Below are 27798 nucleotides of genomic sequence, written 5' to 3'. Positions count from 1 at the left end.
TAGAGACATTTTTCATCTTCCAGTTCTAATGGTGATACTGTCAGAGTTGATGGAAGAGTGTAAAGCATCGGTGCGGAGGGTGAGGGAACCCGTATTGGAAGCAGTCTCTTGGTGGAGATATAATCACTGTAGAAGTGGACGGGCCTGATGGAGGGGGTGATTCCAGATCTGGAAAGGCCCGGGTCCATCTACGGTTCCGGATCTCCCTGGTGAGAGGCACTCTTTCCCAGTTATTGGTATCAGCACTGTGATCTTTCCCAGTGAGAGAGGGTCTTGTGGGGTGCCAGAGATGATGGTACCAACGCATCAGTGTCCAGAACCTGTGGGTTCCATTGTTTGTGTGTTTTTCTCTCGTGCCTGTGGGATTTAGAACATTCTCTGTCTCCTTGGGCCACGTGGGTGGAAGGAGCATCCATCTTCTTTGATTTGGACAAAGACTTAGTCCCATGCTTATGGGAGTGCTTCCTTATCTCCCGACTAGAGATGAGGAGACGGAGTTCTGATCCAGACCATGTGCGGTGGTGAGAAGGAACTAAAGACTCGGTCAGCCTGCCCCACCTTTTATTGCCTTGGATGGAAGCACAGGACAAGCGAGTGCATACGCACGGACCAATGGACACTATTTTCAAATTTTCCAACTCCAGACGCATGGTGCACATGTGTAAACCTCGTGAATACAATAGGGACCATCACTTGAAGAAGAACAACAACTTATAAATGAAAACAAGTGACCATGATCACCACATGCCAGGGCAGAAGTCCAAATTCACACTGAATTAACTTTTGTAAAGTGTTATATTACAGTTATTACTACAAAAAGAAACAACAACATTCTATCACACTCTTCATGGTGACTTATTTTGTTCAGATGTTTATTCTACTTTTCCCTATCTGAATTTATCAGAATTGTTTGAATAACAGCCTCTAGAATCACACAATATATTGTAATGGATTTTAACACTGGGTTATTTTCAGTATTGAGAAAAATTATTTCTATATATTCTATTTACCATATTAAAACATTAAATGGAATTAGATATACAGTTTAAATAAAGTAATAACAGCAAAAAGTGAAGTCAGATTTTAGAAAATCTAGGCTGCTTCTGAGATTAGCCAAACCTTTTTAAAGTTTTCAAGCCGATGTTCAAGCAGTTACATTTATTTGAAAATTGTAAAACACGACAGTACTATTTGCATTAAAAAATTTCCCCTGCAGCTGTTGCCATTGTTAAATGAGCTATTCTTTATGATAAGCTAATTATTTACATCAACAAATCCCAAACTACAGTTTTGATAGGTAAGAAAATAAGGAAATTATTTTCAGCTATTATGATTTCTAACAATGCTTGAGAGCTTCGCCTCCATTTGTTCCCTTCATTTTACATAAAAGAGCAGAAGCAGCATAAAGAGACCCTAAAAGCCCTGAATCTGGCTCGGGAAGATGTCCCCTGGAGCACACTCTGAAGAACATAGCTGTAAATCTGCCTCCTTTGCATGCCCCAGTGAAGGATGTATGCTGGGAGTTGCAGCACTCAGCACGGCAGATTTTGGGCAGTGCTGTAGCCTGTAGGGTAACTCAGACAGGCCCCTAGGGTTGTTTAAGTTATGCTGGAGAGCTGGTCAGTCCCTGGAGCAACCCAGGATCAGAAGGGCACAAGACAGCTTAAAGCCACCATAATAATAAAATAATAATATATGGAGATATACTTATCTCATAGAACCGGAAGGGACCTCGAAAGGTCATCATTGAGTCCAGCCCCCTGCCTTCACTAGCAGGACCAAGTACTGATTTTTGCCCCAGATCCCTAAGTGGCCCCCTCAAGGATTGAACTCACAACCCTGGGTTTAGCAGGCCAATACTCAAACCACTGAGCTATCCCTCCCCCCACCATATACCTCCACTCCCTCTGGGCTGAGAGTTCTGTGCTGAGCCTCTTAGCCCTGGTCTACACTAGGGGGCTAGGTCAAATTTAACTGTGTTAGATCGATTTTAAAATGAATGCGTCCACACAACCAACCCCGTTTCATTGACTTAAAGGGCTCTTAAAATTGACTTCTGTACGCCTCCCAGGCGAGGGGAGTAGCACTAAAATCGACCTTGCTGGGTCAAATTTGGGGGAGCTATCACAGAGTGCTCAATTGTGACCTCTCTGGACAGCACTTTGAATTCCGTTGCACTAGCCAGGTACACAGGAAAAGCCCCGGGAACTTTTGAATTTGAATCTTGTTTGGTCAGCGTGGTGAATTCGGCAGCACTCTGCAGCACAGGTTACCATGCAGTCCCCCCGGAATCGTAGACCGTAGAATGTTTCTACACTCCCCCTATCATCTCCAACCCTGAGGTTATCGCAGATTAGAAGGCGAAAAAAAACGCACTCGCGATGACATGTTTTCCAAGCTCATGCAATCCTCCTGCACAGCTTAATGCATGGAGTCATTCAGTGGCACAAGACAGGAAAGAATTAAGTAAGCGTGAAAAGCGGAGGCAGGACGCAATGCTGAGGCTAATGGGGGAGCAAATGGACATGATGAAGTGTCTGTTGGAACTGCAGGAAAGCCAACGAGGGCACAGACCCCTGCTGCATCCACTGTATAACCGCCTCCCCATGTTCCATAGCCTTCTCACCCAGATGCCCAAGAACATGGGGGGTGGAGGGGGGGGAAGTTCCGGGCACCCAGCCACTCCACTCCAGAGGATGGCCCAAGCAACAGAAGGCTGTCATTCAAACAGTTTGATTTTTAGTGTGGCTACAATAAGTAATGTGGCCTTGTCCTTCCCTCCTCCCCCACCCCAGCTACCTTGTCCGTTATCTCATTTTTTTTAATTAATAAAGAATGCATGGTTTCAAAACAATAGTTACTTTATTTCGAAGGGGGGAGGGTGGTTGGCTTACAGGGAATTAAAATCAACAAAGGGGGCGGGTTTACATCAAGGAGAAACACATAACAGTCATGCCGAAGCCTGGCCAGTCATGAAACTGGTTTTCAAAGCCTCTCTGATGCGCAGCGTGCCTTGCTGTGCTCTTCTAATTGCCCTGGTATATGGCTACTCAAAATTGGACGCTAGGAGATTTGCCTCAACCTCCCACCCCGCCATAAATGTCTCCCCCTTACTCTCAGAGATATTATGGAGCACACAGCAAGCAGCAATAACAATGGGAATGTTGGTTGCGCTGACATCTGATCTAGTCAGCAAACAGCACCAGTGAGCTTTTAAATGTCCAAAGGCACATTCTACCACCATTCTGTACTTGCTCAGTCTATAGTTGAATTGCTCCTTACTATTGACCAGGCTTCACAAGCCATGGGAGCAAGGGGTAGGCTGGGGTAGGTGCGACCACGCGGTGCTGCCGGCTGGGAGAGTAGCCTGAGGCAGAAGCTCCAGCTCCCATGATATTCCAGGCATGACTGAATCTCCATGAGACGAACATAAAGAAGAGAATGACCTGGAATCTCTGGCTCCCATTCAGTGCTCTAAGAGGAGGACAGCCATGTCTGTCCAGGTGCCCCGATTGACCTCACGGAGGTCTGCCAGCAGCACCCAGGAGATGTACGGTGACGGTGAGCTGAGCGAGCTCCATGCTTGCCGTGGTATGGCGTCTGCACGGGTAACCCAGGAAAAAAAGGCGCGGAACAGTTGTCTGCCGTTGCTTTCATGGAGGGAAGGAGGGAGGGAGGCCTGACGACATGTACCTAAAACTATCTGCGACAATGTTTTTGCCCCATCAGGCATTGGGAGCTTAACCCAGAATTCCAATGGGCAGTGGAGATTGTGGGAACTGAGGGATAGCTACCCACAGTGCACCACTCTCTAATTCGATGCTAGCCATGGTAGTGAGGACGCACTCCGCCGATTTAATGCGCTTAGTGTGGACATTCGCAATCGACTGTATAAAATCGGTTTCTAAAAATCAACTTCTATAAAATTGACCTAATTTCGTAGTGTAGACATACCCTTAGACACAATGTAAGAGCATAGGATCTTAAAATGTCTTAAAAAATAGGTTGGGATTTTCAAAGAAGCTTAAGGGAGGTAGGCACTGAAATGGCAATGAAATTCAAGGTGCCTAACTACCTTAAGCTGTTTTGAAAAACCCTAACTTTAGCCATTACATTATTTAATGTAAATAATTCACACAGAACATCACCAAAATATGATTTGTAATTCAGGCTGGATCTATTTTAAAACCAGTTTACATTATACTTGAATTTGACACAGTAGAGTTTAATTACATTTATTTAACAGGAGCCATATGGTTAAATCCTGCGCATTAAGAATTAGCGAATGTGTCAGATTAACATTTCGTAATTACACAGCATGGTACCAGATTGTGTTACTTGGCACAAAAATAAATAATAGTATTCTTACGCAGATTAGTTTCAGAAGAAATATATGCAAAAAATGCTTCCTGAATTACTCAGAGATCAAAGCCTTAGAAACCATCTTAGTGTGGAGCCCCAAGAAATATATGTTGTTGTTCAGATAATGCAACTCTTTCTGGATAGTCAGGGATGGAGTAAAAAGTGGAAAGTGTTTTGTAATGTCCATCTCAACTGCGTAATGTATCCCAATAACAGAAACTGTACCAAATTTTGCTGGTGTAAACTTGATTTAAGTATTTTAAAAAGTGATAGTCTTACTATTTGAATCATATCCACATTATCATGATCCATGTGTTTAGCTATATTTCATAACTGGGCAGTAATTTCCCTGGTAGTAATAAATACTTCTATAAGACTTTGACTGTAAATAGATTCAATCCTACAAGACTGTAGTATATTTTTCTTGAGAAGAAAAGTAGGTGTTTGGCACAGGCATTCATTTAATTCCTTATGAAATACCAATTTAGCACAAATTTTGCAAAAATTATTTTTGTTTTATTAAGATACAAATAACATACCTCTGATGGTGCCTGCACTGAGTTTATGTAATAGATAAGAAACAATCGCATCTTGTCTTCTGGAGTTCCCGCTGTGGAGGAAAAACAAGGGTTTCTTTTTTCAAATCAAGTTATAAACTATGCTACTAAGTAGTGTGCTATTCTGTATTACATATATTGAGCCCTTGGAACATAATAATTGTAATGAGTTTAGAAAAGGTTATACAACAAAAAATGTTTATGTTGTCTATAAAGTGATAAATACCCACTCAACAACTTCACTGAAAAACTGCCTTAGAATAGCTCAAAACCTCTGAAGAGTAGTTACGTGTAATAACTGTTTTGGCTTGGAGTACTTCTATTGGGGTAAACCGTGAAGTATCAAACTTCTGTAGCAGTAGAAGACAAAGTAAAAGTAATTATGATATGCTCTATGAGTTATTCAGTTTTGCTACAAAGACCTAAAGTTTGACTGAAATGAAATCTTTACCCTCATAAGCTTCAGAAATTTACATGAGGCTTCAGCAAAAAAAAAAAAAAAAATCTTAATATCTCCCACACATTTACAGGGTTTTTTTCATTTTTTTGCCCACGGGAATGTCATACCATCTGGATCCCAACAATATCTAGAATTTCATAATTTCCTCTGTCCTTCTCGTTTACTCTGTTCTTCACCTCGCTTATTCAGGAGTCAAAATGTAAGTACAGTGAGTCATCTTACATGCATTTAACATGCGTGAATTCAGCTTTGCGTGGTCGGCAAAAAAACAAAAAAAAGAGAAAAACAACAATTTAAATACTATACCTGTACTGCGGGCGATTCCGCCCGCTATTACACTCAATGCAATTTTGACTATACGTGATTTTCACTTTACGCGCTGACAGAGGAACGTAACCCCAGCGTAAGATGAGACTTGCCTGTACTCTGTCACTCCCATAAGTGTCTGTACACATGAGTGCACAGAACTTAATGTAAATGCATGAAACTTGGAAATGGAAATGCAACCAAAACAGAAGTGATCAGCAAAAACGAGGATGGCACACAAAGTTGTTTAAATCTTTCCTAAAATTGAAATGTGTGTTTTAGGATGGAGGAAGGGAGGTGGCAGATACAAGTTCTGATTTTACTGATCTCTAGAAAAAATAATACAAATTTCACATAGAATGGAAATGGTACCTCAAATATGACAGTAAGTCCTGCAGGTATCTGATATAAATAAACAATGCAAACGTCTGGCATATAGAAAACGATTGTCAATTCTTTAAAAAATAATGTATTGATGTTGTTGCAAAAACAGAGTAAACATAAGTAAAGTATCAGTGACACAAAGGAGAAAGTACAAAGTTAATACTTTAAACACTTGATTCCAGCTTTGTTTAGAAAAGCCCAACAACATATTTTATTGGACTACAGCAGGGGTAGTCAACCTATGGCACACATGCCAAAGGCGGCACGCAAGCTGATTTTCAGTGGCACTCACACTGCCCGGGTCCTGGCCACAGGTCTGGGGGGTCTCTGCATTTTAATTTGATTTTAAATGAAGCTTCTTAAGCATTTTAAAAACCTTATTTACTTTACATACAATAGTTTAGTTATATATTATTGACTTATAGAAAGAGACCTTCTAAAAACATTAAAATGTATTACTGGCACGCAAAACCTTAAATTAGAATGAATAAATGAAGACTCGGCACACCACTTCTGAAAGATTGCCGACCCCTGGACTAGAGTAATGCTTTACTTTTCAGTTAAAATAAGACTACTGAACAAGCAACATTTGGTATTGCTGATCACTGCCTAGTTGGAAATTTACTGAAGCATGTATCCTTGGCTAGACATTATTCAAGCCTCCCTACATATGTCAAGCAAACACTATAAATATAGCCATTTTCCCCGTTTTACACACACACACACACACACACACACAGTCTCCAGCTCCTTTACTGCATATGTGGATATGCTAACATGGATATTCTGTAAATTGAGAAACACATTGTAGAATCAGATGAAGTTACACAGACTTCTTTCCAAATGCCATAATAGCTTTAATAAGCAAAGTCAATGTAATGAGCAATACAATATGTTTGTAAAATAGGAAGTATGTTTACTGTCATTTTTATTCACATTTGCATGAGGTTCAGACTTTGTTTTACTTCTAAAATGTGCCAATTTTTTAAAATGAACAAATTTGTTGGTAGGTTAGCTACCAATTATGTATAAGTATGTGCCAATTCTGAAGACCACTTGAGTTTTTTCTGGGGAAAATTATACAGCATTTAGAGTACGGAAGTTGACAATACAACACTGTCTGGATAAAACTTTTATGGATATGTTGTTACCAACTACACTCAAATGCAAGTCTTTGAGAGGGAAAATAAACTATATACGGTACAAACTCCTTCCCACTACCTTGTCAGTCATCTGCATTTCATTTCAAGCTACCTGTAAGTTTATGCACATTGGATTCAAGTCTTAGCATCAGCATCACCACTACATTCTTGTGCATCTATTCCAGGGGTCGGCAATGTTTGGCACACGGCTCACCAGGGTAAGCACCCTGGTGGGCCGGGCTAGTTTATTTACCTTCTGACGCGGCAGGTTCAGCCGATCGCGGCCTCCACTCGTAGCGGTTTGCCGTCCTGGGCCAATGGGGGCGGCGAGAAGCGGCGCGGGAGAGGGATGTGCTGGCTGCGGCTTCCCACTGCCCCCATTGGCCCGGGATGACGAACCGCAGCCAGTGGGGGCCGCGATCAGCTGAACCTGCTGCGTCAGCAGGTAAATAAACTGGCCTGGCCCGCCAGGGTGCTTACCCTGGCGAGCCGCATGCCAAACGTTGCCGACCCCTGATCTATTCTCATTTAGAATCACACACCTAGCTTTTATTAGCATAAGTTACACTGGTCTACAATTTTTGAGAAGTCGTCTGCTTCAGAGATAAAATGTGCTATTTATTATGTATTTTGATGTGCTGAAATCAAATATGACAATTAAAACAACTGATTGGCTACTGTTTCTAAGATATTTAAGTTTTCACATTTTATGTCTATGTATATTGTGTAGATAGAGTTTTAATCATAAATTGTAAACCTAGGTCTTTTCATGTGTTTATGGTTGCTTTACATAACATTTCACCTGTCCTATTTATGTAACACTTTAAAAATCAGCAAAAGGGTTATATAAATAAAATTTATTATGAAACAAAAGGCAAAAAACTATTATGTACATAGTTTAGTCCTATTCAGTGTCTACTTGGCGCTTCTTGGCTTGTCTCTTGTATTCATTAAATGGAGCATCTCTTGTCACTGTCCAGCAATAGTCTGCAAGCATTGATGGGCTCCATTTGCCCTGATAGCGTTTCTCCATTGTTGCAATGTGCTGGTGAAATCGCTTGCCGTGCTCGTCGCTCACTGCTCCGCAGTTCGGTGGAAAAAAATCTAGATGAGTGTGCAAAAAATCTTTAGTGACATGTTGCAACCAAGGCTTTTGTATGCCTTGAGGTTTTCCACCAACAATCTTGTTGTTTCCGAGAAAATTTATTGCCACTAACTGGAAGGCTTTCCATGCCATCTTTTCCTTGCCACGCAGTGCATGGTCAAATGCATCATCTCGAAGAAGTTCACGAATCTGAGGACCAACAAAGACATCTTCCTTTATCTTAGCTTCACTTAATCTTGGAAATTTTCCACGGAGGTACTTGAAAGCTGCTTGTGTTTTGTCAATGGCCTTGACAAAGTTCTTCATCAGACCCAGCTTGATGTTTAAGGGTGGTAACAAAATCTTCCTTGATTCAACAAGTGGAGGATGCTGGACACTTTTCCTCCCGGGGTCCAATGACTGTCGGAGTGGCCAATCTTTCTTGATGTACTGGGAATCTCTTGCACAACTATCCCATTCGCAGAGAAAACAGCAGTACTTTGTGTATCCGGTCTGCAGACCAAGCAAGAGAGCAACAACCTTCAAATGGCCACAAAACTGCCACCGATGTTGGTCATAGTTTATGCACCTCAAAAGTTGTTTCATGTTGTCATAGGTTTCCTTCATATGGACTGCATGACTAACTGGAATTGATGGCAAAACATTGCCATTATGCAGTAAAACAGCTTTAAGACTCGTCTTCGATGAATCAATGAACAGGCTCCACTCATCTGGATCGTGAACGATGTTGAGGGCTGCCATCACACCATCGATGTTGTTGCAGGCTACAAGATCACCTTCCATGAAGAAGAATGGGACAAGATCCTTTTGATGGTCACGGAACATGGAAACCCTAACATCAACTGCCAGGAGATTCCACTGCTGTAGTCTGGAGCCCAACAGCTCTGCCTTACTCTTGGGTAGTTCCAAATCCCTGACAAGGTCATTCAGTTCACCTTGTGTTATGAGGTGTGGTTCAGAGGAGGAAGATGGGAGAAAATGTGGGTCCTGTGACATTGATGGTTCAGGACCAGAAGTTTCATCCTCTTCCTCGTCTGACTCAAGTGAGAATGATTCTGGTGCATCAGGAACCGGCAGTCCTTCTCCATGGGGTACTGGGCGCATAGCTGATGGAATGTTTGGATTATGCACAGTCCACTTTTTCTTCTTTGACACACCTTTCCCAACTGGAGGCACCATGCAGAAGTAACAATTGCTGATCTGATCAGTTGGCTCTCTCCAAATCATTGGCACTGCAAAAGGCATAGATTTCCTTTTCCTGTTCAACCACTGGCGAAGATTTGTTGCACAAGTGTTGCAGCATATGTGTGGGGCCTACCTCTTGTCCTGATCTCCAATTTTGCAGCCAAAATAAAGGTGATAGGCTTTCTTAACCATAGTGATTATACTGCGCTTTTGCGATGCAAAAGTCACTTCACCACAAACATAGAAGAAGTTATCTGCACTGTTCACACAAGTACGAGGCATCTCCGCTCACTTTGACTAAACAGAAATGTGTCCCTTTGCAAAATCAAACACTGACAAATAAGAGAGCATGGCACTGTATGATTTCTAGTGCTGATATAGGGCAATTTGTTCAGCAGAGTGATGTAAACTTCGTTAGGATTGCATCATCCATGACTTCTAGGAATAACATGATGCAATTCATATAATGTATGATGCAATACCAGCTTCAGATTGCATCATTCTGATTGTTTTGCCTAAAAAGCAAGTACTGTCCAAACCCAGTCATAGATTTATTCATAGATCCAGTCAAAGATGTATTTTATAGTCATTTTTGGTTTAAATTGAGATCCCTTCCCTTTATAACTCACTTATCCTCCGCCATTCCTAAGTCAAGGGTCGTATATACTGACCCAATAGCATATCTTGAAAACTAGAGCCAATCAACAATTTTAAGCATCATTTTCATTCTCAGTGACCCAGAATTAGTAAAGTTTGACTACATTTATTTCAGAAGCATTTTGGCTGTAGAGCAGTGTTATTTATGTGCAAAAATGTGTGTGTTGTGGTACTGCTTAGGAGTCCCCATCACTGACTAGGACCCCATTGTGCTAGACACTGTACAAACACACAGCAAAAAGACAGTCCCTGCTGCTGTCACAAGATGGTCTGGGGTCAAAATTGGGATATATATGCTATCACTCCGCTGCAGTTAGGGAATCCCATTGCTGCAAAGCCATCCACTATTTCACACACATTACCAAGAGTCACAGTCCTTCGTAGCAGGATGCGATTAATGGCTCTGCACACTTGCGTTAAGCGCAGCCCCAATGGTGGACTTCCCGACTGCAAACTGATTTGTGACTGACTGGATAGCAGTTTGGAGTTGCTAGCTCCCACATAGTGATTTCCATGTGCTTCTCCACCAAGAGGGGCAGTCTCATTTGGTGTCCTTGCACCTCAGTTCTGGGGCGAGCTCCACACACAGTTCCTGGAAGATGACTTTCCAGATCCAAAAGTTCTGCAGCCACTGCTCGTCATCCCAGTCCTGCATAATGATGAATCATGGGACGCTGAGCGCACACCCATGATGCACTGCGATCCACTCCACCTTCCCACAACTTCTAGCTACAGAAGGTGGTGAGTAGCACAATTGAATAGCTACCCACAGTGCACTGCTCTCACTGTTGATGCTAGAGCACCAACTGTGGATGTGCTCTGCCAACATTCACGAGCGATATAATTATAGCTTTTTTTGATCATTGGTGTAACTTGCATTGACAATACTGTAGTGTAGACAAGACCTCAGTCTCACTATCTTTCCCTGACCCAATGACTATTCATTGTCATTCATCCTGACAATTCATAATGAATTGTCAGGATGAAATAAGCCAATGGGCCAGGACAGAGTGTGAGAATGGTTCTTTAGCCTGGTGTCTAGAGAATTCACCTTGTATTTGGGACATCCAGGTTCAAGTCCCTGCTTCAATGACTATTTATACAAAACAAAACAGCTTCAACAGGACAGACTGAGAAAGACTCACATAAGAATATCCCAGTGCCTAGGGCACAATCACAGTGCGAGACACCACCTCCTCCTACTACTGTTTTCTGAACCTAGTTTCATTTACATGTGTTAAAATGCCTAAAATCTAAAGAAAAAATGCCAGGTTTAACTAAACATTTAATTCAACCAGCTTCAAAATGTTTTCTGACTTTTCAATTCACCAAAAATTTCAAAACATTTGTTTTCCATTAGACCCAAAACAAAAAACTTCTTAATTTTTTCAGAGTTGCCAGAAAACTGAAAAATCCATTATTTGCACAAAAATAGTCTAGTCTTTAAGGTGCCACCAGACTCCTTGTTGTTTTTGTAAATACAGACTAACACGGCTACCCCCTGATACTTGATTATTTGCACAGTTTTACTTACACCCCTTCTGCTCTGCCTCTGTTATAGTCAATCTCACTTTCACCTGCTGCTCCTTGCCCTCTTCAACAATCAATACTGTACACAAGCTTCATAGCCCATAACTTTCACTTCCTTGCTATCACTAAAACTTTACTGTCTATCTCTGCACTGTGGAGGTTCTACCCTTTCTCATTCTCCCATACTGTAAGCTGCAGTGGCCTGGTTTGGCTTTTCTTCTCGTCTACCATTTTCAGTACATCCCACTTCCTCCTTTCCTTGGAGGTCTATTCTAACAAAAAACTCTTCTCTCACCTCTCTCCTTGGCAACATAATTAACAACTTTCTCCTGCTCTTGATTTCAATGTCAGGTTTAGCTCCTCCTCTGTATCACCATACCTTCTGCAACTTAATTATGGCTCCACCTCTCACTTATTCTTAATCAAGGACTGGATGGGGGGAGGGATAGCTCAGTGGTTTGAGCACTGGCCTGCTAAACCCAGAGTTGTGAGTTCAGTCCTTGAGGGAGCCACTTAGGGATTTGGGGCAAAATCAGTACTTGGTCCTGCTAGTGAAGGCAGGGGGCTGGACTCAATGACCTTTCGGGGTCCCTTCCAGCTCTATGAGATAGGTGGAACTCAATTGACCAGGCAGTTCATGGTGAAGACATCCTCTACCATTTTCCCCAGCTCAGAGTTCCCTTCTCTCCAATCACCACCTTATCTCCCCATACTTTTCATTTTTCTAGTCATTTCCACCTTCTGTGATCACCAATTTTCTGATTTTCTCAGCTCTCATTAGTCTTCCTTCTTTCTCCTCTTAACCCATCATCTGGGTTAGATCATCATACAAACATCCGCCATCTTTGTCTGTTTGAGGTGGCACTAGGGTCCACCTACTTACCATCTTTGATGCAATCCATTCATTGCTTCCTCAGCATTCCTCAGGGTCTCCTTCCTACCACCCTCTCTCCTGCCATGCTATCTTCCCCAAGTTCTCTTTATTCGTCCGCTTTATTCGCCTGAATCAGGGAAGTCATGCTTCTTGGATTTTGCCAGCCACATCATGAACTTTGGATTTCCATCCTAATGCTTTCATTTCACAATCTGTCCTTCGTGTATCTCTTTCCAAACACCTGTAGGCATTGAACCTGCCATTTCTTTATGGCCCAGGCTTCTGTACTATACAGTATAGAGGGGTAAAACTGTTTTATATAATTGGGCTTTCAGTTTCAGTGGCATATGCTTGTCATACACAACATCTGAGATGTTATTCCTCACTCTTCCAGCATTTGTCAGTCTAGACTGTATCTCACATTCAAGCTCACTGGTTTTCTGTTATCCAGCTGCTCAGGTGCTTTAACTGCTCAGCCTGGCTTAGTCATACTCCATTAATCTCGATATCCAGTTTCCCCGTGCAGTTCTCCTGATCCAAATTCCCTCAGTCTTAGTTGTACTCATTTTTATTCCATGCCTACTTAGCTGTTCATACCACTGCTTTACTATTTTCTCTATATCTTCTTTTGAGGATACCCTAATTACTTTGTCATCTCCATGTAGCAGCTTCTCACCTTTTCTCATTGGAATCTTCCTGCTGACGGAGTTCATCAATATGAAAAACAGCAGCAGGTTTAGGGCCAACTCCTGGTGCAATCTGACTTTCACTTCAAAGGAGCTTGTTGTTTCAGAACATTTTTGCATCACTATATAGAGCATTCACTATAGTTATTAAATCCTCAGACACAACCTATTTTCTCAGTACACAGTGTGAGCATCCTTCTGCCCACATTAAATTTATGCCTTTTCTAGGTCTGTAAAAGCCCAGAAGCTATCCTTCTGGTGCTCTCGCCAATTCTTTTTCACTTGCCAGATTACAAACATGGACTCTGTGGTTCCTCGTTCTTTTCTAAAGTCAAACTGTTCTTGCTGGAGGAGGGATTCCACCATTCACCTAATCTTAGCATCTAACATGTATTCCATAATCTTCATCCTGTATGACAGTAACTTTATCCCTAAATAGTTTCCGCTTCCATGGATGCTTCCCTTCTTATGCATTAGGACCAAAATAGGCTTGTGATTGATCTTTGGGAATTCTTTTGTCTCTCCATACAGCTTTAACCACTATGCTCATCCATTGTATTCCTCTCTTGCCCAGGACTTTCACCAGACCCACTGTCACTTAATCACATCCAGCTGCTGTAACAGTCTTCGTAATCTGGTAATTTCTTACAAATAGTGTTGCAATAGCATCATCCTTTCCTTCGCATCTCTTTGCAATGCTATCAATCTTTTTGCCAGTTACAGGTCATTTACAAGGTAGCTGCACAGGTTATCTAGAGCATTCTCTTTGACCTCCTTCACTTCTTGCTTGGCAGCTCACTTTGCTTCTTTATATTCACTTTCATTTACACTCGATGGTTTTATTTCTTTTTCTTTACGTGCCATTTTCTTGTTTTGGATTGTCACCTGCACTTCAGTCCACCATCATTCCTCTGTTTTCCCCATCTGTACTGTCCACGAGCCTCTTCCACTGCCACAAACCAGCTTTCCTCTTCAACAGATACCAAATTTATTTCCCAATATTTATCCTGTATTGCTTGCATGAGCTTCTTTGCTGCTCTTTTCCCTTAACAAGCCCTACTTTAATCTTTTTTCTTTCACGAACAAAAATTGGTCTCATAAAAGATATTACCTCAGTCACCTTGTCTCTCCAATATCCTGGGATGGACATAGCTATAACAACACTGAATACTTTAATCCTGTTTCTTTTGAGCTTAGTTCCTTCCTTACCAGGTGCTGAACTGCAATCTTTGCCACAAGAGGCTTGTGCTGATTTCTCACAAGTTATCACTTTGCAGTCTATAACTCAACTCCCCTGAGATTTCCTCACTAATCTCTTATCAATCTGGTTTTTGTTTCCACCACTGATGTACATAACCAAATGACTCATCCCCTTTTGGAACCATATATTGATTATCATCCATTGGTTGGCAATATAGACATCTAGTAGCACTTCCCCTTCCTCATTTATAGTGCCTAAGTTGCATTTTCCTAAACATGTTTCATTTTTTTGGCTGTGCAGGACATGGCTTTTTGCCTCACTTTGCTCTAACCACTAGTCTCCAACCCTTTATAGGACAGTTCAGATGTCAGCTGCCAGAACTTAGGATGACATAGTTAGAAAGACACGGCATCAGTGTAAACACTGCATTGCTTACGTTGCCTTAAGTAGCCTCCAGGAGGTATCCCACAATGCCCACCGTGACCGCTCTGGTCACTGTTTTGAACTCTGTTGCACTCCAGCCAAGTACCCAGGCATGTACTCCTTCCCTCTTAAAGCCCCAGAAGTTTTGAAATTGCTCCGTTTGCTCGGTGTGGAGAGCTCACATAGCAACCGCCTAGCCGAGCATGCCAGCTCCATGCAGCAAACGCGCTCCTGCCTGGAGTACATGGGAGGTGCTCGATCTTTTGGGTCTGTGGGGAGATGAGGCTGTGGGTCTGTGGCTAGAAATCACAGTAGGGAGGCAGGGGGAGAGAATCACAAGGACTTCCCTACATCCCACCTACCATTCCATGTATCTTCCAGTGCCGCAGCAGTACCCAAGGCACTCCACCCCGCAGGAGATTAAATACAATGACAGCCGCATGTACACTCAGTTGAGAGAGCATTGTTGGTATACATGCTTGTGAATTCCCTGTTCCATCACCTTTAAAGATACTCTCCCCTGCATGTATGATGTTTACCTCAGCATTATATAGATATGTTTGCATGGATGTGGAATAAAAATCTACTTACAGAAACTGAATTTATCTTTATTATTCATCATGACATGGTGACTGCTGCTAACATTCAAGACAACAGTAATAGGCATATGTGCATTGTTACAGTTGGGCACATACAGCAATCGTTACAAGGTTCATAGCATGGTACAAACAAGCAATGCCAGGCTCAGCACACTACTGTAAAACATATTACTGAGACTCATTGTTAAAATACTCCTTCAAGGCCTCCCTCAGCTAAATAGCTCCTCCACTGAGCTCCTCTTATAGCCTTGTGTTCATAATGCACAGTACAATACTGAAGAGCAATTGAGGATCCGTGCTTTCTGACAGAGATGGTTGGCTTGCAGGTTACCAGTTGAAAGGCATCTGGAAGGCACCCTAGTAGGATGCCCATGGAACGATGGGCTTAAGAAACCTGCATCATGTGATGCTGAACCTGCCCCTATGAGACATTGCAAGCCCTTCCCAAAACATTCTCCTAACTACTCGCTAACCAAGCTTCTCTCTTAACCTCTCCATCCTTCACCCACTCCCAATATAGTGCCTTCTTTCATGCCCCAAATATGCTCTGAACAAACTCCAAATTAAAGTACTATAAGCACAGTTTTATTCACTTCAAAAACTGTTTAAACACCTATTTTGCAAAACATATTTTATGTTATACTGCTTTTTAGCAAGGTAAGCTCTTTTGAGATTTTGTAGCACACTTAGTTATTTCCAGTGTCATATATACTGAGAAGATAACGTAATCGTAAATATTAATTGTGCATAAAATTCAATGTCTAAATAGTTACTTGATCCAATAAGCTTTGACCCATGGTAACTACTTTTATGAGACTATTTTACAGATTATATATTGCTTAATACTTATGTTCACAGATATCAATAGTGATATATTCATGTTCAGTCATGAATAAATTGTTACCTATTTCCAGTCTTTACCCAGCTTAACTTTCTGTAAAGCTTTTGCACAGACCTCTACCGGTCAGCTACTGACATTTTTCTTGCATGGCTTTCTGCCTTTTCTCTTCATTTAGTACATAACAGATTAGAACTGTGTGAGAGAAAAAAAACAAAAACAAAAACAAAAACAAACAAAAAAAACTATTCCACTATGCAGCCCCGTATTAAGAGAAATGACTGAAGCACAAGGTGGTTAAAATATGTATCTTAGTACTGTCACTTGACAAGCTCTTTTGGTTTTAGAGCCAGAAAAGGTTTTGTAGTAAAGGCAAAATTCCAGTCATGATTTTGGATTTATTTAGTCTAAAGAGTGAATTCCCTAGCTGTTTTAAAAACCTCTTCTCATTGCAAGTCTAGTGTACTGTATATGCACTCCACTAATCTGACTGATCATCAAGTGAGATGGAAAATTACAGAGTCAATGGGCCCCTACTTGATTCTCCATCAAAAACAGAGAAACTTGGTTTATACCAAGTTCAGATTTTCAGTACTTACCATCAGGGTCAGAAATCATGTCCAAGAGAGATTTATCGAGAGCGGACTTGCTCATTATTTTTTCCTCATACTCAAAATACACATCCAGTTTCCGTGCCTGTTTAAAAATAAATGTTAAAATTAAAATGATTACATTGTGAAAATATACCTCCCTATTTTAACATGTAGAGAGATTAGTTGATCACAGCTACTTTCAAATTATTCACTTTTCCTACTTAGTGACGGGAAAAAAATTAAATCACTCAGCAAGAGAATCACTCAGTTTTTCATTATGATCTAAACACAAAAATACTTCCGGGCCATCTTAGTGCAGAAAGTGAATCAATTCTCCCAATAAGTTTGTTCAATATATCAGTATTGCTCCTTTGAATCAATATATTAGGGTGGAGCACAAAAAAAATCTTAAAACTAAACAAATGATCAAAATATAATTGTTTGGGCAAAGGCCAGACAGAAACTGTGTTTTGAGCTGGACAATAGGCAACACTGTATCATTATGTATGGTGCTTTATCACAATCATCCAAGCAGACATATCAAAATGTTGCAATATATTGTTGTGAAAGATTAGGTTAAATCTACAGCATATTTTAAATAAAAAAAGAGTCAAAGCAATTAGCTAATGTGCTATCCAGATAAACATAGCAGGTCCCCAGACATAGGAAGACATGATTCCAGAGAAAATGTCTGCAGTCTTCCATCCAAATGATGAAGGCTAGCATTAAGATCACGTCATCTGACAATATAGCAGGAATTCATTAATATTAAGGCAGAAGACTTTGGAATAAGGTCATTTGGCTTAAGTTGGAAAAGATGTCTCTATTTCAACACCAAGTTTTTACATAATCATTAGGCCCAATTCTGGCGATCCTTTATTAGGGGAAACTAGGCATCCATCACTTGCACTGAGCAAGGCTGGTGTCCTCTGGATAAAATGGTACGTTATGAGATCATGTAATTAAAGACAGTATCATAATGCCTATGCACAAGAGGGCCAAGTTAAGGATGAATAGGCAACCATATTCATTTTCTATCTTTCAAGTGCTTGATTTTGTAACCTAAGTAATGTAATCAGGAATCCCAAATCCAGCAGTAGTGGCTGGGTATCTCTGACTACCTAAGTAGGGTTAGAGCTGATGCCTACTTGGATAGGAAACTATCTTGGCTACTACAAGAAGTAAGATGTAAGAAGTTAGAAGCAAGATGTGTAGATGAGCCTTTTTTTTTTTTTTTTTTTTTGCCAGAAGCTGGGAAGGGCAATAGGGGATGGATCAGTTGATGATTACCTGTTCTATTCATTCCATCTGGGGCACCTGGCATTGGCCACTGTCAGAAGACAGGATACCGGGCTAGATGGACCTTTGGTCTGACCCAGTATGGCCATTCTTATGCTTTGAATGTAATTTTCGAATTATTTTTAGGAAAGAAAAACATAAAAAATTCTATTATGTACAACTGAAACCCTCATGTGTCATCAAGGTTTACAACCTTTAGCTCTGCAACAGACTGCTACCACTTGAGTTACAAGACTAAATACATTGGCTGGCAACAGGAAAAAGATGTTATCCCAGAAAAGGGATGGACTGCCGAGTCCAGGTGCTGTTCTAGGGTGGCTGGTGTTGGGGGAGCCCAGCCAGGTAGATGCAGGATGTGTGTGCGTGCACACATGAGAGAAACTTTATCACTTTCCTCGCCCTTCTGCCTTGGGAGTTGGGGGAGCTCCTATCCCATAGATACCACATGGGACTGCAGAGTACTTATGGGGGAGGCTGGCCCAGTTTTTTCTTCACGTGGGTATAGGTCACTGGAATCATGTGCTGGCACCTTCCAGGCACTCCAAGTACAGTAACTGCTACTGCTGCTTTGATGGTGGCAGCATGAACCCAACCTTAGGAAGTCAGTGTTGACTTATTTTGGCATACTGCCAAAACTTTCATGAAGACTGCAAGTGAGAGAAAGGAAAAGGTGACTTCTTATAGTTTGTATCTTAGTGAAGCTGAACTAAACTTCATAGGACAAAAAGGCACTTCTCTAGTCTCAGGGCATTTTCCTTGCTGAATATCAAAGATTTGCTGCAAACAGGTATGAGAACTACCCAAAAGAAAAGGCTGCAAGAATCCTTTATAATGGAAAGTGTCAGGCAACCTAAATACAGGGATTGTTACCAGCTCCCTCTATAATATACAAGCACTAGCAATAATCCCCACTAGCTTCCACCAAGCCTTCATTTATTTGGGGAAAAACAACTATTTCCAGAACAGCAAGCCCAATTAAAGTTCCTGTGCAGGTGAGTTTCCACAGTTATTGGAAATATCGATTTCTGTAAAAATCAGTCTCTGACCATGGTTATGTCCAACTATATCCACTTGTTCTCAAGGCTCTAAGCTGTGGCCCTCGAGGGCAACTGTTCTAAGAAAATGGGTATCTTCTGAGCCATGCTGTGTATTTTTAAAATGGAAGTGTTTGAATCAGACCCATCACTACAGAGAGGAGGTAGGCTGCACCATCTTCTGCCACTTTTCTCTGCAGCCCAAGGAGCAGTTCTGGTATGAAATGGGAGTTTTCTGAAGAGCAGCTGTGTCTTCCCTGATGAAGCTGCTCAGCAGCTCCCCTGCTGGCTGCCTGCTCCATTGCAAGGCAGGGAGGAGAAAGCAGCTCTGGTTTCTCCTTTGTCTGTTTTCCTGTGGGCCGGTAGGAACCTGAGGAAGAGTAGGACAGGTGCTCAGCTTTGCCTCAGCCTATGGAAGCACCACCTAACAAAGGATGTCTCCCTTCCCTCCCACAGTCTCATACAGCAGCCCAGAAGAAGAGGAAAAAAAGAGAAGCTGAGAACCTAACAACCAGTTAAAGCTCCCAGACTCTCTGCCCTGGCCCAGATTAAGGGCTGCTCGAATTTGCACCAGATAGCAATGGTTTCCTAAGGAACTATATGACAACTAGGGCTAGATAGAGTGCAGCATGCTCCACCCACTCTCCTCCTCTCTGCATCCAGAGCAAAAAGCACACAGAAGGAAAATTTCTGTAAATTCATGCACATAAATCCCGAGGCAAATTTTGCCCTCAGTTATATCCCTGCAAATCTGAGATAATTCCAGTGAAGTTATTGTCAATTACTCAGGATTAACTCTAGTGTAACAGAGCAGAATTTGACTGCTGGCTTTTAACCTCTTGATCCTTATTGCAATTTCAACCTAATATCCTAAATGAAAAATGTGTTGAGTCAGAACACACAAATAATTTAAGAAATCATAGAAATACAATTCTACATCATCCCATCATACTCCTTGATAGTCTCCCATGAAATCCTCCAATTTATGTGGAGACTTGAAACAAACAATTATCTTAAATATTTGCAGCTTTTCTAGTCTACCCTGTATGTTCACTTTGTCACCTTATGTTTGACTACATTTACATTTCTTTCTGCGGCATCTAAATTCTACACAACTTTAAAAATGCAATTTTCCCCCACCAACAAAAGGTGTCTAGCAAGCAGAAGAATTGTCAATAAGATGTAAAACCTTTATCTAATTAAAAAAATGCTTTAGTGTTGAATTTGGCATCAAGAATAATGTTAATTGGCATCCCAACTGAGACTAATTTGTATCATTGTAGCATGTCAAAAAGGAACAGAATAATCCATTAAGAGCATTTGGTTGATGCTCAACTTTACTTTTTTTTTATAAAATGATATTCATCGTTTGAAGAATCAGATGGCATATACAGGCACACTTATCAATCATAAAAATATGGTCACAGTTCTCAACTCATTTTAAACACACACTGAACACAAGTTCTTCTTTCAATCCATGAATAGTTTTAAACTGTTTGGTAAGGTGACTGATCAAAACAGGTTACTACAACAAAGCAAACCCACTAGTCAGTGACTTAAATGTACCTTTTAGACTCCAAAAATGAATCAACAACAGCAATGGAAAGGGACATATACTCCCTTCAAAAGCTTCAGCCAAGGACTTTTTAAATGTGAATTTGATGCTAATGAAAGAAGCCAGATTGAAACCCTGGTGAAGGAAGTTCTTGATTGATGCACACAACAGGTCTATAGCCTGAGTAGCAGCAGTGCAAACTTCCCTACACTCTGTCAACTTCCGGCCAATACGTCCCAAGTGTGAACCTAGAAGGGGGTCAAAACTCTAGGGATGAGAGAGTAGTTAAATCTCCATGCATACTCAACGGTTGGCCTGTCGAGACTGCCATTACAAGGGTGTCAAGTACTGTAGTGCTTTTTGGGATGCTGATGCTTGTTCACTTGGAACTGGAATGAAACCAAATTAAATTTTATAAGCTTCTGGATAACTATAGATGCTACTAACTACCCTGTGACATATGTTGTAGATATGCCATATCAATCGCTCAAGACATCCACTTCCCCATGAACTGACAGTTCTCAAAAGTGCTGATATAAAGCAGATAGTGCTTACTTCATTTAAACATAACAGCTGCTCTTTCGTTTGGATGCACGCAGACACACTAGAGGGCATGACTAATCTTCTGGACTCTGATAACAGGCAGAGAGAAAGGAGAGATCCTAACGTGCAGTGGGACTGACAGTCAGGATGAGGCAACAAATGACTGGCCAGGGCCCTCTGGTAACTTAAAATTATGGATTTTAGCTTTCTGATGTATTTAATTATTGTAATTTATATGCTATCATTGATAACAATTTTAAATTTCGTTTTCCTTTTGTCTTCCTGGGAGAGGCCTGGAACCTGGTTCCATGTTAGTATGGCAGAAGCCATGCTACTCGGATATCACTCTAAGTTGCCATTTACGCAGCGGTCTTAAATTATGACTCCAGGGAACAACCAAAGGTGTTTGAGTAGTGTTGCACCACCACTTGGTAAAACAAGACATTTTTCATTTTACGTTTATCGTCTTTGCATACAGCACTGTCTATATTTTTAGTGGAAACTTTCCCAGTGTATACTTAAGCTATTTTTTTTTTATTTCCACTAGAAGGCATTTTGATATTATTCCAAACAGCAAGCTCTGGAATAAGAAGTTTCACTTTTGTTACTTATTCATTCTTTAGGGTATATTTTTATAATGGTATTTGTTTTTTCAATTCATTATTTTTCCAGGTTCTTGTATAATCAACAAGAAAACAAAACACACAAGCAAGTCCTGACACAAATCACAGAGCAAGAGACTAGTTATATAGGAGAAGCACTGAAATAATGATACAAGTAAAAAAGGTGGTTTGTATATATTTTGCATGAATTCTGTATTGTTAAGGGGTTGCCATGCAGTTAAATATACTACATAGATGTATTTCTGATGCTTATAATTTTCCTTAACTAAGTTCTCACGTATTATTTATTGCCGGAGACACTTGTAGAATTTTTTCCAGTATGAATTACAATTCTTGCTATGAGAAATACTCAGTGATAAAGAAGGGCATAATACAGTACACTGTACATTGGATCAGAGACCAATAAAACCAGAACTGGTGCAAGGTTATGTTGAAAATAAGAAAGCCGTGGTGAGCAATCTGATTTCCAATAAGGTTTATGTGGATAGTTCCAACAATGTTATCAACATCTCCACTTCCACCATATCATTACCAATAAAGGTTAGAATCAGCTATATGCAATATTTAGAGTAGATTCAAAACAATGTGTGTGACCCAAGAATGTGTGTGACCTTAATACCAGTTGGCAGCGGGGTTACAGGAATATCCTGATTCTGGTATGTACATTTTGGTTCACTAAAGAATGTCATGTGAGGTCTTAATTGAAAGCCAGAGTCATATTGGTCATTAACATCATTGTGAAATAGATGTACATATACTATGTCTGAGGTATTTATATACAATGAACATAAGCTCTTAGGAGTATGTCTACACTAGAAAGGTAAGTCGATCTATATTAGGTTGACTTACAGCCACTGCATGGCCACACTTCCCTCCCCAGGTCAGTGTCAAGAGATGAGAGCCTGGTGTCTCAGCTCTGCAGGCAGCTCCCTGCTGGGAGCCTGGCTGCCCCATAGGCTCCCGGGCTGCCCCCGCCCTCTGCTCCCTGTTACCTGCTGGGAGTGTGGGGAAGCTGTCTAGGGCATCTTGCCTCCCTGTTCCCTGCTGGGAGCAGGGGGGAAGTCACCCGGGGCTTCTCACCTGCCCATTCCCCGTCGGGAGCAGGGGGAAAGCCACCCAGGGCTTCTCGCCCCCCCAGGTGTAGGGTCCAGCTGCCCTGACTGCTCCCCCTCACCCTCTCATGGCTCCCGGTAGGGAGTGGGGGCTGCCCGGGCTTCTTGCCCCAGCTCCCAGCCAGGAACAGGATCCAGCCACCTAGGTCTCCCAGGGAGCGGGTAGTATAGACAAGTCCCAACATAATTAGGTCGACATAAGCTGCCTTATGTTGACCTGTGTAGTGTAGACTAGCCCTAAGATTCTGTATCAAGGTATGAGCCACCAGCAGAGGTGAAGAAATCCGTTTTCTTCGAGACTACAGATATTTATTCACCTGTCAGATATAAATTAAGCATTGTAAGCTAACACAGTGGATGCCAATTTACATGCGAAGTTATCAAAGAGATGCGAAGTCAACAGGAAAGTAGAGCACAGGAAAAAAGCAGCCACAGGTGTCTATCTTCAGTAATGGAGAATTCACATGACCCTTGGTAAATTGTTCTAATGGTTAACTACTCTCACTATTAAAAATGTATGTCTTATTTCCAGTGTGAATTTGTTTTCTAGCTTCAACTTCCAGCCACGGCTAGGCTGGAAAGCTCATTATTAATATTTGTTCCCACGTAGGTATTTATATTTAATTTACCTCTAGCATTAATCAATTTCCCATAAGGACAGTTTCTTCCTCTTCCTTTAGTTTAAATAAAAATTTTCAGGATTAAATATCTCCTATTGGAGTGGGTTTTTTTCTGTTCATAAGATGTTTTATTGTAAGAGACTTCGAAAGAAATAAGATAGTCCTTGGCCACACCCATTAAGGTTTTCCATTGACTGCCCTGCAAAGTTTGGTGTAATTTGTGTTCAAAATATTAATGATCTTTATAACTTTCTACCAGTAACTTGTGTTCAAATCTTAGATTTACTGATACTTGAATATATACCGGAGTGTGGTCAGATCAAATTAGAGGACCTAATTTAACTTACGGGATTGAGGAAGAATTTGAGACTTCTCTTTTGAGTAGAGATAATGGTAATGGAGTGTAAAATAGGAAGTGCACTCTTGGTGCTTGAGTAAATTTCTCCAAAGCATCCAAAGAGAAATTAACCCCCTCTAAAAAGAGGATCATGAAGAGAGCAACTGAAATCTGTTTAGGGAAAGTTTTCCAGTAGGGTTAAACCCCTACCTCTAGAAGTGCGGGGAAAAATTGGACAAGATGCCTATATAAGCATTAGTCATTTCAGGATTCTGGAGTCCAGCCAATGTTTACAAGTAAACCATTTAAACCATTCAGAAACATGCACAGGGCCAGTTGGGAGTGAGTTGTAGGGCATATTAATTGAAGAAAGCAATTTTTTAAATTTTTCATTAATTCCTTCCTCATATCAGAGAGCAACTAAAACTATTAGTTACATTTGTGGTGAAAGTTGTTGGATGGGATTGTTCACATGGTTTTTGTACATGAAGAAAACTTTAGCTTTTATAAATTTCATTCATTATACGATAAATTTTTCTTCATAGATTTACATGTGAACAAGCAGGTTACAATAAGGCATAGCAGGCTTCATAGCTTAGTAGTTTACTGTCAGCTTCCCACAGATGCTTCCATTTTGTAGCAAGAGAAATCCTGAAACAGGAGAGTTCTTTTCTCTCTTTGGAGGTGGGTTCCCCCCCCGAAAGCAGAGGCACTTCAATAGGATTGGCTTGGGTCTGTCTCCCAGTGAGGACTCTCTCAGCCCTTATCCATTATCAGAGCAGAGAAGAAGCTAAGGTTTCTTTAGTATAACAAAATATCTTGCATCTCTTTTATTTACCTGTATGTATATCCAACAATATGCACACTGGAACAGTGGTAAAAATTCTCAAGATCGTCAATTCTGTTTTGCAGTAACTTTTTTCTCTTGATTCTCTCTCATGCAATAAAGTATTGATGCACTTTAGAAGCAGCTTCTGGTTGTCAATTCAGATATGGGCTTTGTACTGAAATAGTATCTGCACACTTTACGTTACTGTGCTTTTTTATGTATTTTAAAATCTTGGACATTTTAACAAATCATCTTTAAGAGTAGGCTGCCATGAGCTGGAACTACCTCTCTCAGACTGATATTGGGAGAAACTTTTGGTGCTCACGCAACTTATCCCACACACTGCATTCCCAAACACCTGCAAAATTCCCTCGAGCGTGGAAACTGGAGCAGGAGCCATTTGATTTTGCCAATGGGGCCACTCAGTTCATTAAAAGGCTTGGAGAAAGGGCACACTGGGGGAGAGAAGGAGAAAATTTTCAACAAGAAAAGAAAACTAACGGGAAACAAATTTCCCTGGGGAAAGAATTCCTTGCTAAAGACTAACAGAAAGCAATACGAAATAGCAGCTCCCTTCATGAAGTCAAAGATACTGAAGAGGGGGTGGTCAGTTGTGCAAACATGCCAGCAGAAGGAATTTTTCTTGATGGAGGAGTGAGACAGACGGAAAATTCTGCCTCCGTTCTCCTGAATCATACAGAAAGATCCATGAGTAATGATATATGTTAAGTGCAGTGGATTAATCCCAAGAAAAGCTGTGATTTTAAGGAAGTAAATCAGTTGGCATTGGTCAATATCTTCTATATAGAAATAGCTAGTTATGATTACTAATAATTTTAAGGGGTTTTAGTGATTGTACTTTTTCAGCTGGTGAGGTAAAACATTTTTTTTAACTTGTCTTAGTGAAATAGCTTTATTGTGTAGAGTGAAGTAAGAAAGGAGTAAGAATAGTTTTACAGGCTAAGGGCCACATTCTACAATCAATCCATAGACAAACTCCCCCATTGAAGTTAACATGTGGAAAGTGATACCAAGATATAACCTCACATTAACATTAGTAAAGCATTATGGGTGGGTACATTTTGTTTTAAAGTGGCAATTTAATATGTTCTAGTACATAGGTTCTCAAACTAGGGCCGCCGCTTGTTCAGGGAAATCCCCTGGCGGGCCGGGCCGGTTTGTTTACCTGCCACGTCCGCAGGTTCGGCTGATCGCAGCTCCCAGTGGCCGCGGTTTGCCGCTCCAGGCCAATGGGAGCTGCAGGAAGCGGCACGGGCTGAAAAACGTACTAATAGGCGAGGGCCGCGGGACGTACTGGCTGTCGCTTCCCGCAGCCCCCATTGGACATGGCAGGTAAACAAACCGGCCCGGCCCGCCAGGGGCTTCCTGGGAACAAGCGGCGGCCCTAGTTTGAGAACCACTGTTCTAGTATTCAGAATAAAAATACATTAATATTGTCAAACATAGATATAAAATAAAGCTTTACATAAAATTCCCAGAATACTAAGTAAGAGTAAATCCATAATTTTATTCTTAACACTATTAACTTCGGGCTACATTTCTTAAGTCACCAGCCTCCTAAAAGCAAAAACAATCAATGTAAAACAAGTCTTCATTTGTTCAAAGCTTCAGCGATAAATATTTGCTAGTCTACTTTGTGAAGAACTGGTGCATTCTTTCCAACTTTATACTAAACAGATATGCCAGAAAACTGCCAGGACCCCAGAGCAGGTGATTAATTTCTGGTTTCCTCTTGGAGTGTTATAGAAAATGATCCCAGGCAATGGGGAAAGCAGCTGTAACTGGACATCAAAATCATGAACACTAAATATAAAAATTAAACTCCTGAAGTATAATAGCAAACAAAATGTGAGCTACACATTTCTGACAGTACAATAGTTACTCAGGAATTTTCACATTGATTTTAATAAGAGATAAAAAACATTTAAATAAATATTAATAGTTGATTGAAGCTAAAACAAACATGTACAAAATGGACAAATGTATCTATTATTAAAATGTAAATATTCTTCTAGCTCATTTAAAAAGTGAATTTATAGAACAAATTGAGTAGAGCACAGATGTATGCGCTGAATTGCCTCATTAACCTGGCTACAGGGTACATTCACTAGAGAAACAATTCTCTACTTCCTGCCTTGTTCTGAAATCTTTGGTACCTTCCTGGTTTATTATTTCATTTTTTATAATTTATACAGAGCCCATCACCAAGGTATCTAGGTGCACTGAGAATTTTATTAAAGACAAAACATTTCCCAGGGGGCTAATATCCTACCACTCCCACCTTTATGTACCATAACTTTAAAAGGACAGAGACTAGAAAGGCATTATCCATAGAAAAGTGATTGGGAAAAAGACAACTCACAGTTATAGAAATGCCATATATCACCAGACTTAGATTTAGGTGAATTCCAGAGACCAACCTCTATCACCTGCATCTTATTTTGATTGGGTTTAGGATAGTCAAACTTAACCCAAGCCTTTCTCTCTGCCAATTATTTGGAGAGCACGGAAAAGGCTCCTTCTGGATCTAACAAAAAGGACACACAGAAAGAATTGTCATCAGCAGATTGATGATATTGTATGTCTTTTGTTTCATGATTTTCTCCAGCAGCTGTGCATCCACAATAAGGCAGAAAGAAGACTGAGCTTCTTGAAACCCCATATCTGAGAAGCATCTAAAAGGAAAATAAGTCATCCATCATCATTTACTGGGAACTTTCCAACAGGAGAAGAGAGAGGGACCACCCTAAGGTAATTCCTGCCACTCCTGATCAGTCACACAAGTGAGTCAACAGCACCTAATGGAGAATTAGCAAGAACATGTGACTTCTGTCCAATGCCATGAGGGGAGAGTCAACAGAGACTAATGTTATTTCCATTCTACATCCCTGTCTGAAAGCTGGTTGATGTCCAAAGAAGCAGA

The 27798-nt window shown here is 40.9% G+C and overlaps 1 protein-coding gene across 1 annotated transcript in view; it reads right to left on the bottom strand.

Annotated features, from left to right (window-relative positions):
* The window catches only part of SCFD1 (sec1 family domain containing 1), a 145864-nt gene that overhangs the window by 60837 nt on the left and 57229 nt on the right, over positions 1-27798 (bottom strand). The window contains exons 15-16 of the mRNA XM_054026391.1: positions 16909-17005; positions 4902-4972 (exon numbers count right to left, since the gene is read on the bottom strand). Coding sequence (XP_053882366.1) covers positions 4902-4972; positions 16909-17005 — 168 coding nt within the window. The remainder of the gene's footprint in view (positions 1-4901; positions 4973-16908; positions 17006-27798) is intronic.

Source organism: Malaclemys terrapin, chromosome 4, assembly GCF_027887155.1.
Source record: "Malaclemys terrapin pileata isolate rMalTer1 chromosome 4, rMalTer1.hap1, whole genome shotgun sequence".
NCBI lineage: Eukaryota > Metazoa > Chordata > Testudines > Emydidae > Malaclemys > Malaclemys terrapin.
Note: the sequence above shows the minus strand (reverse complement) of the source record. Positions and strands in the feature narration are given on the sequence as shown.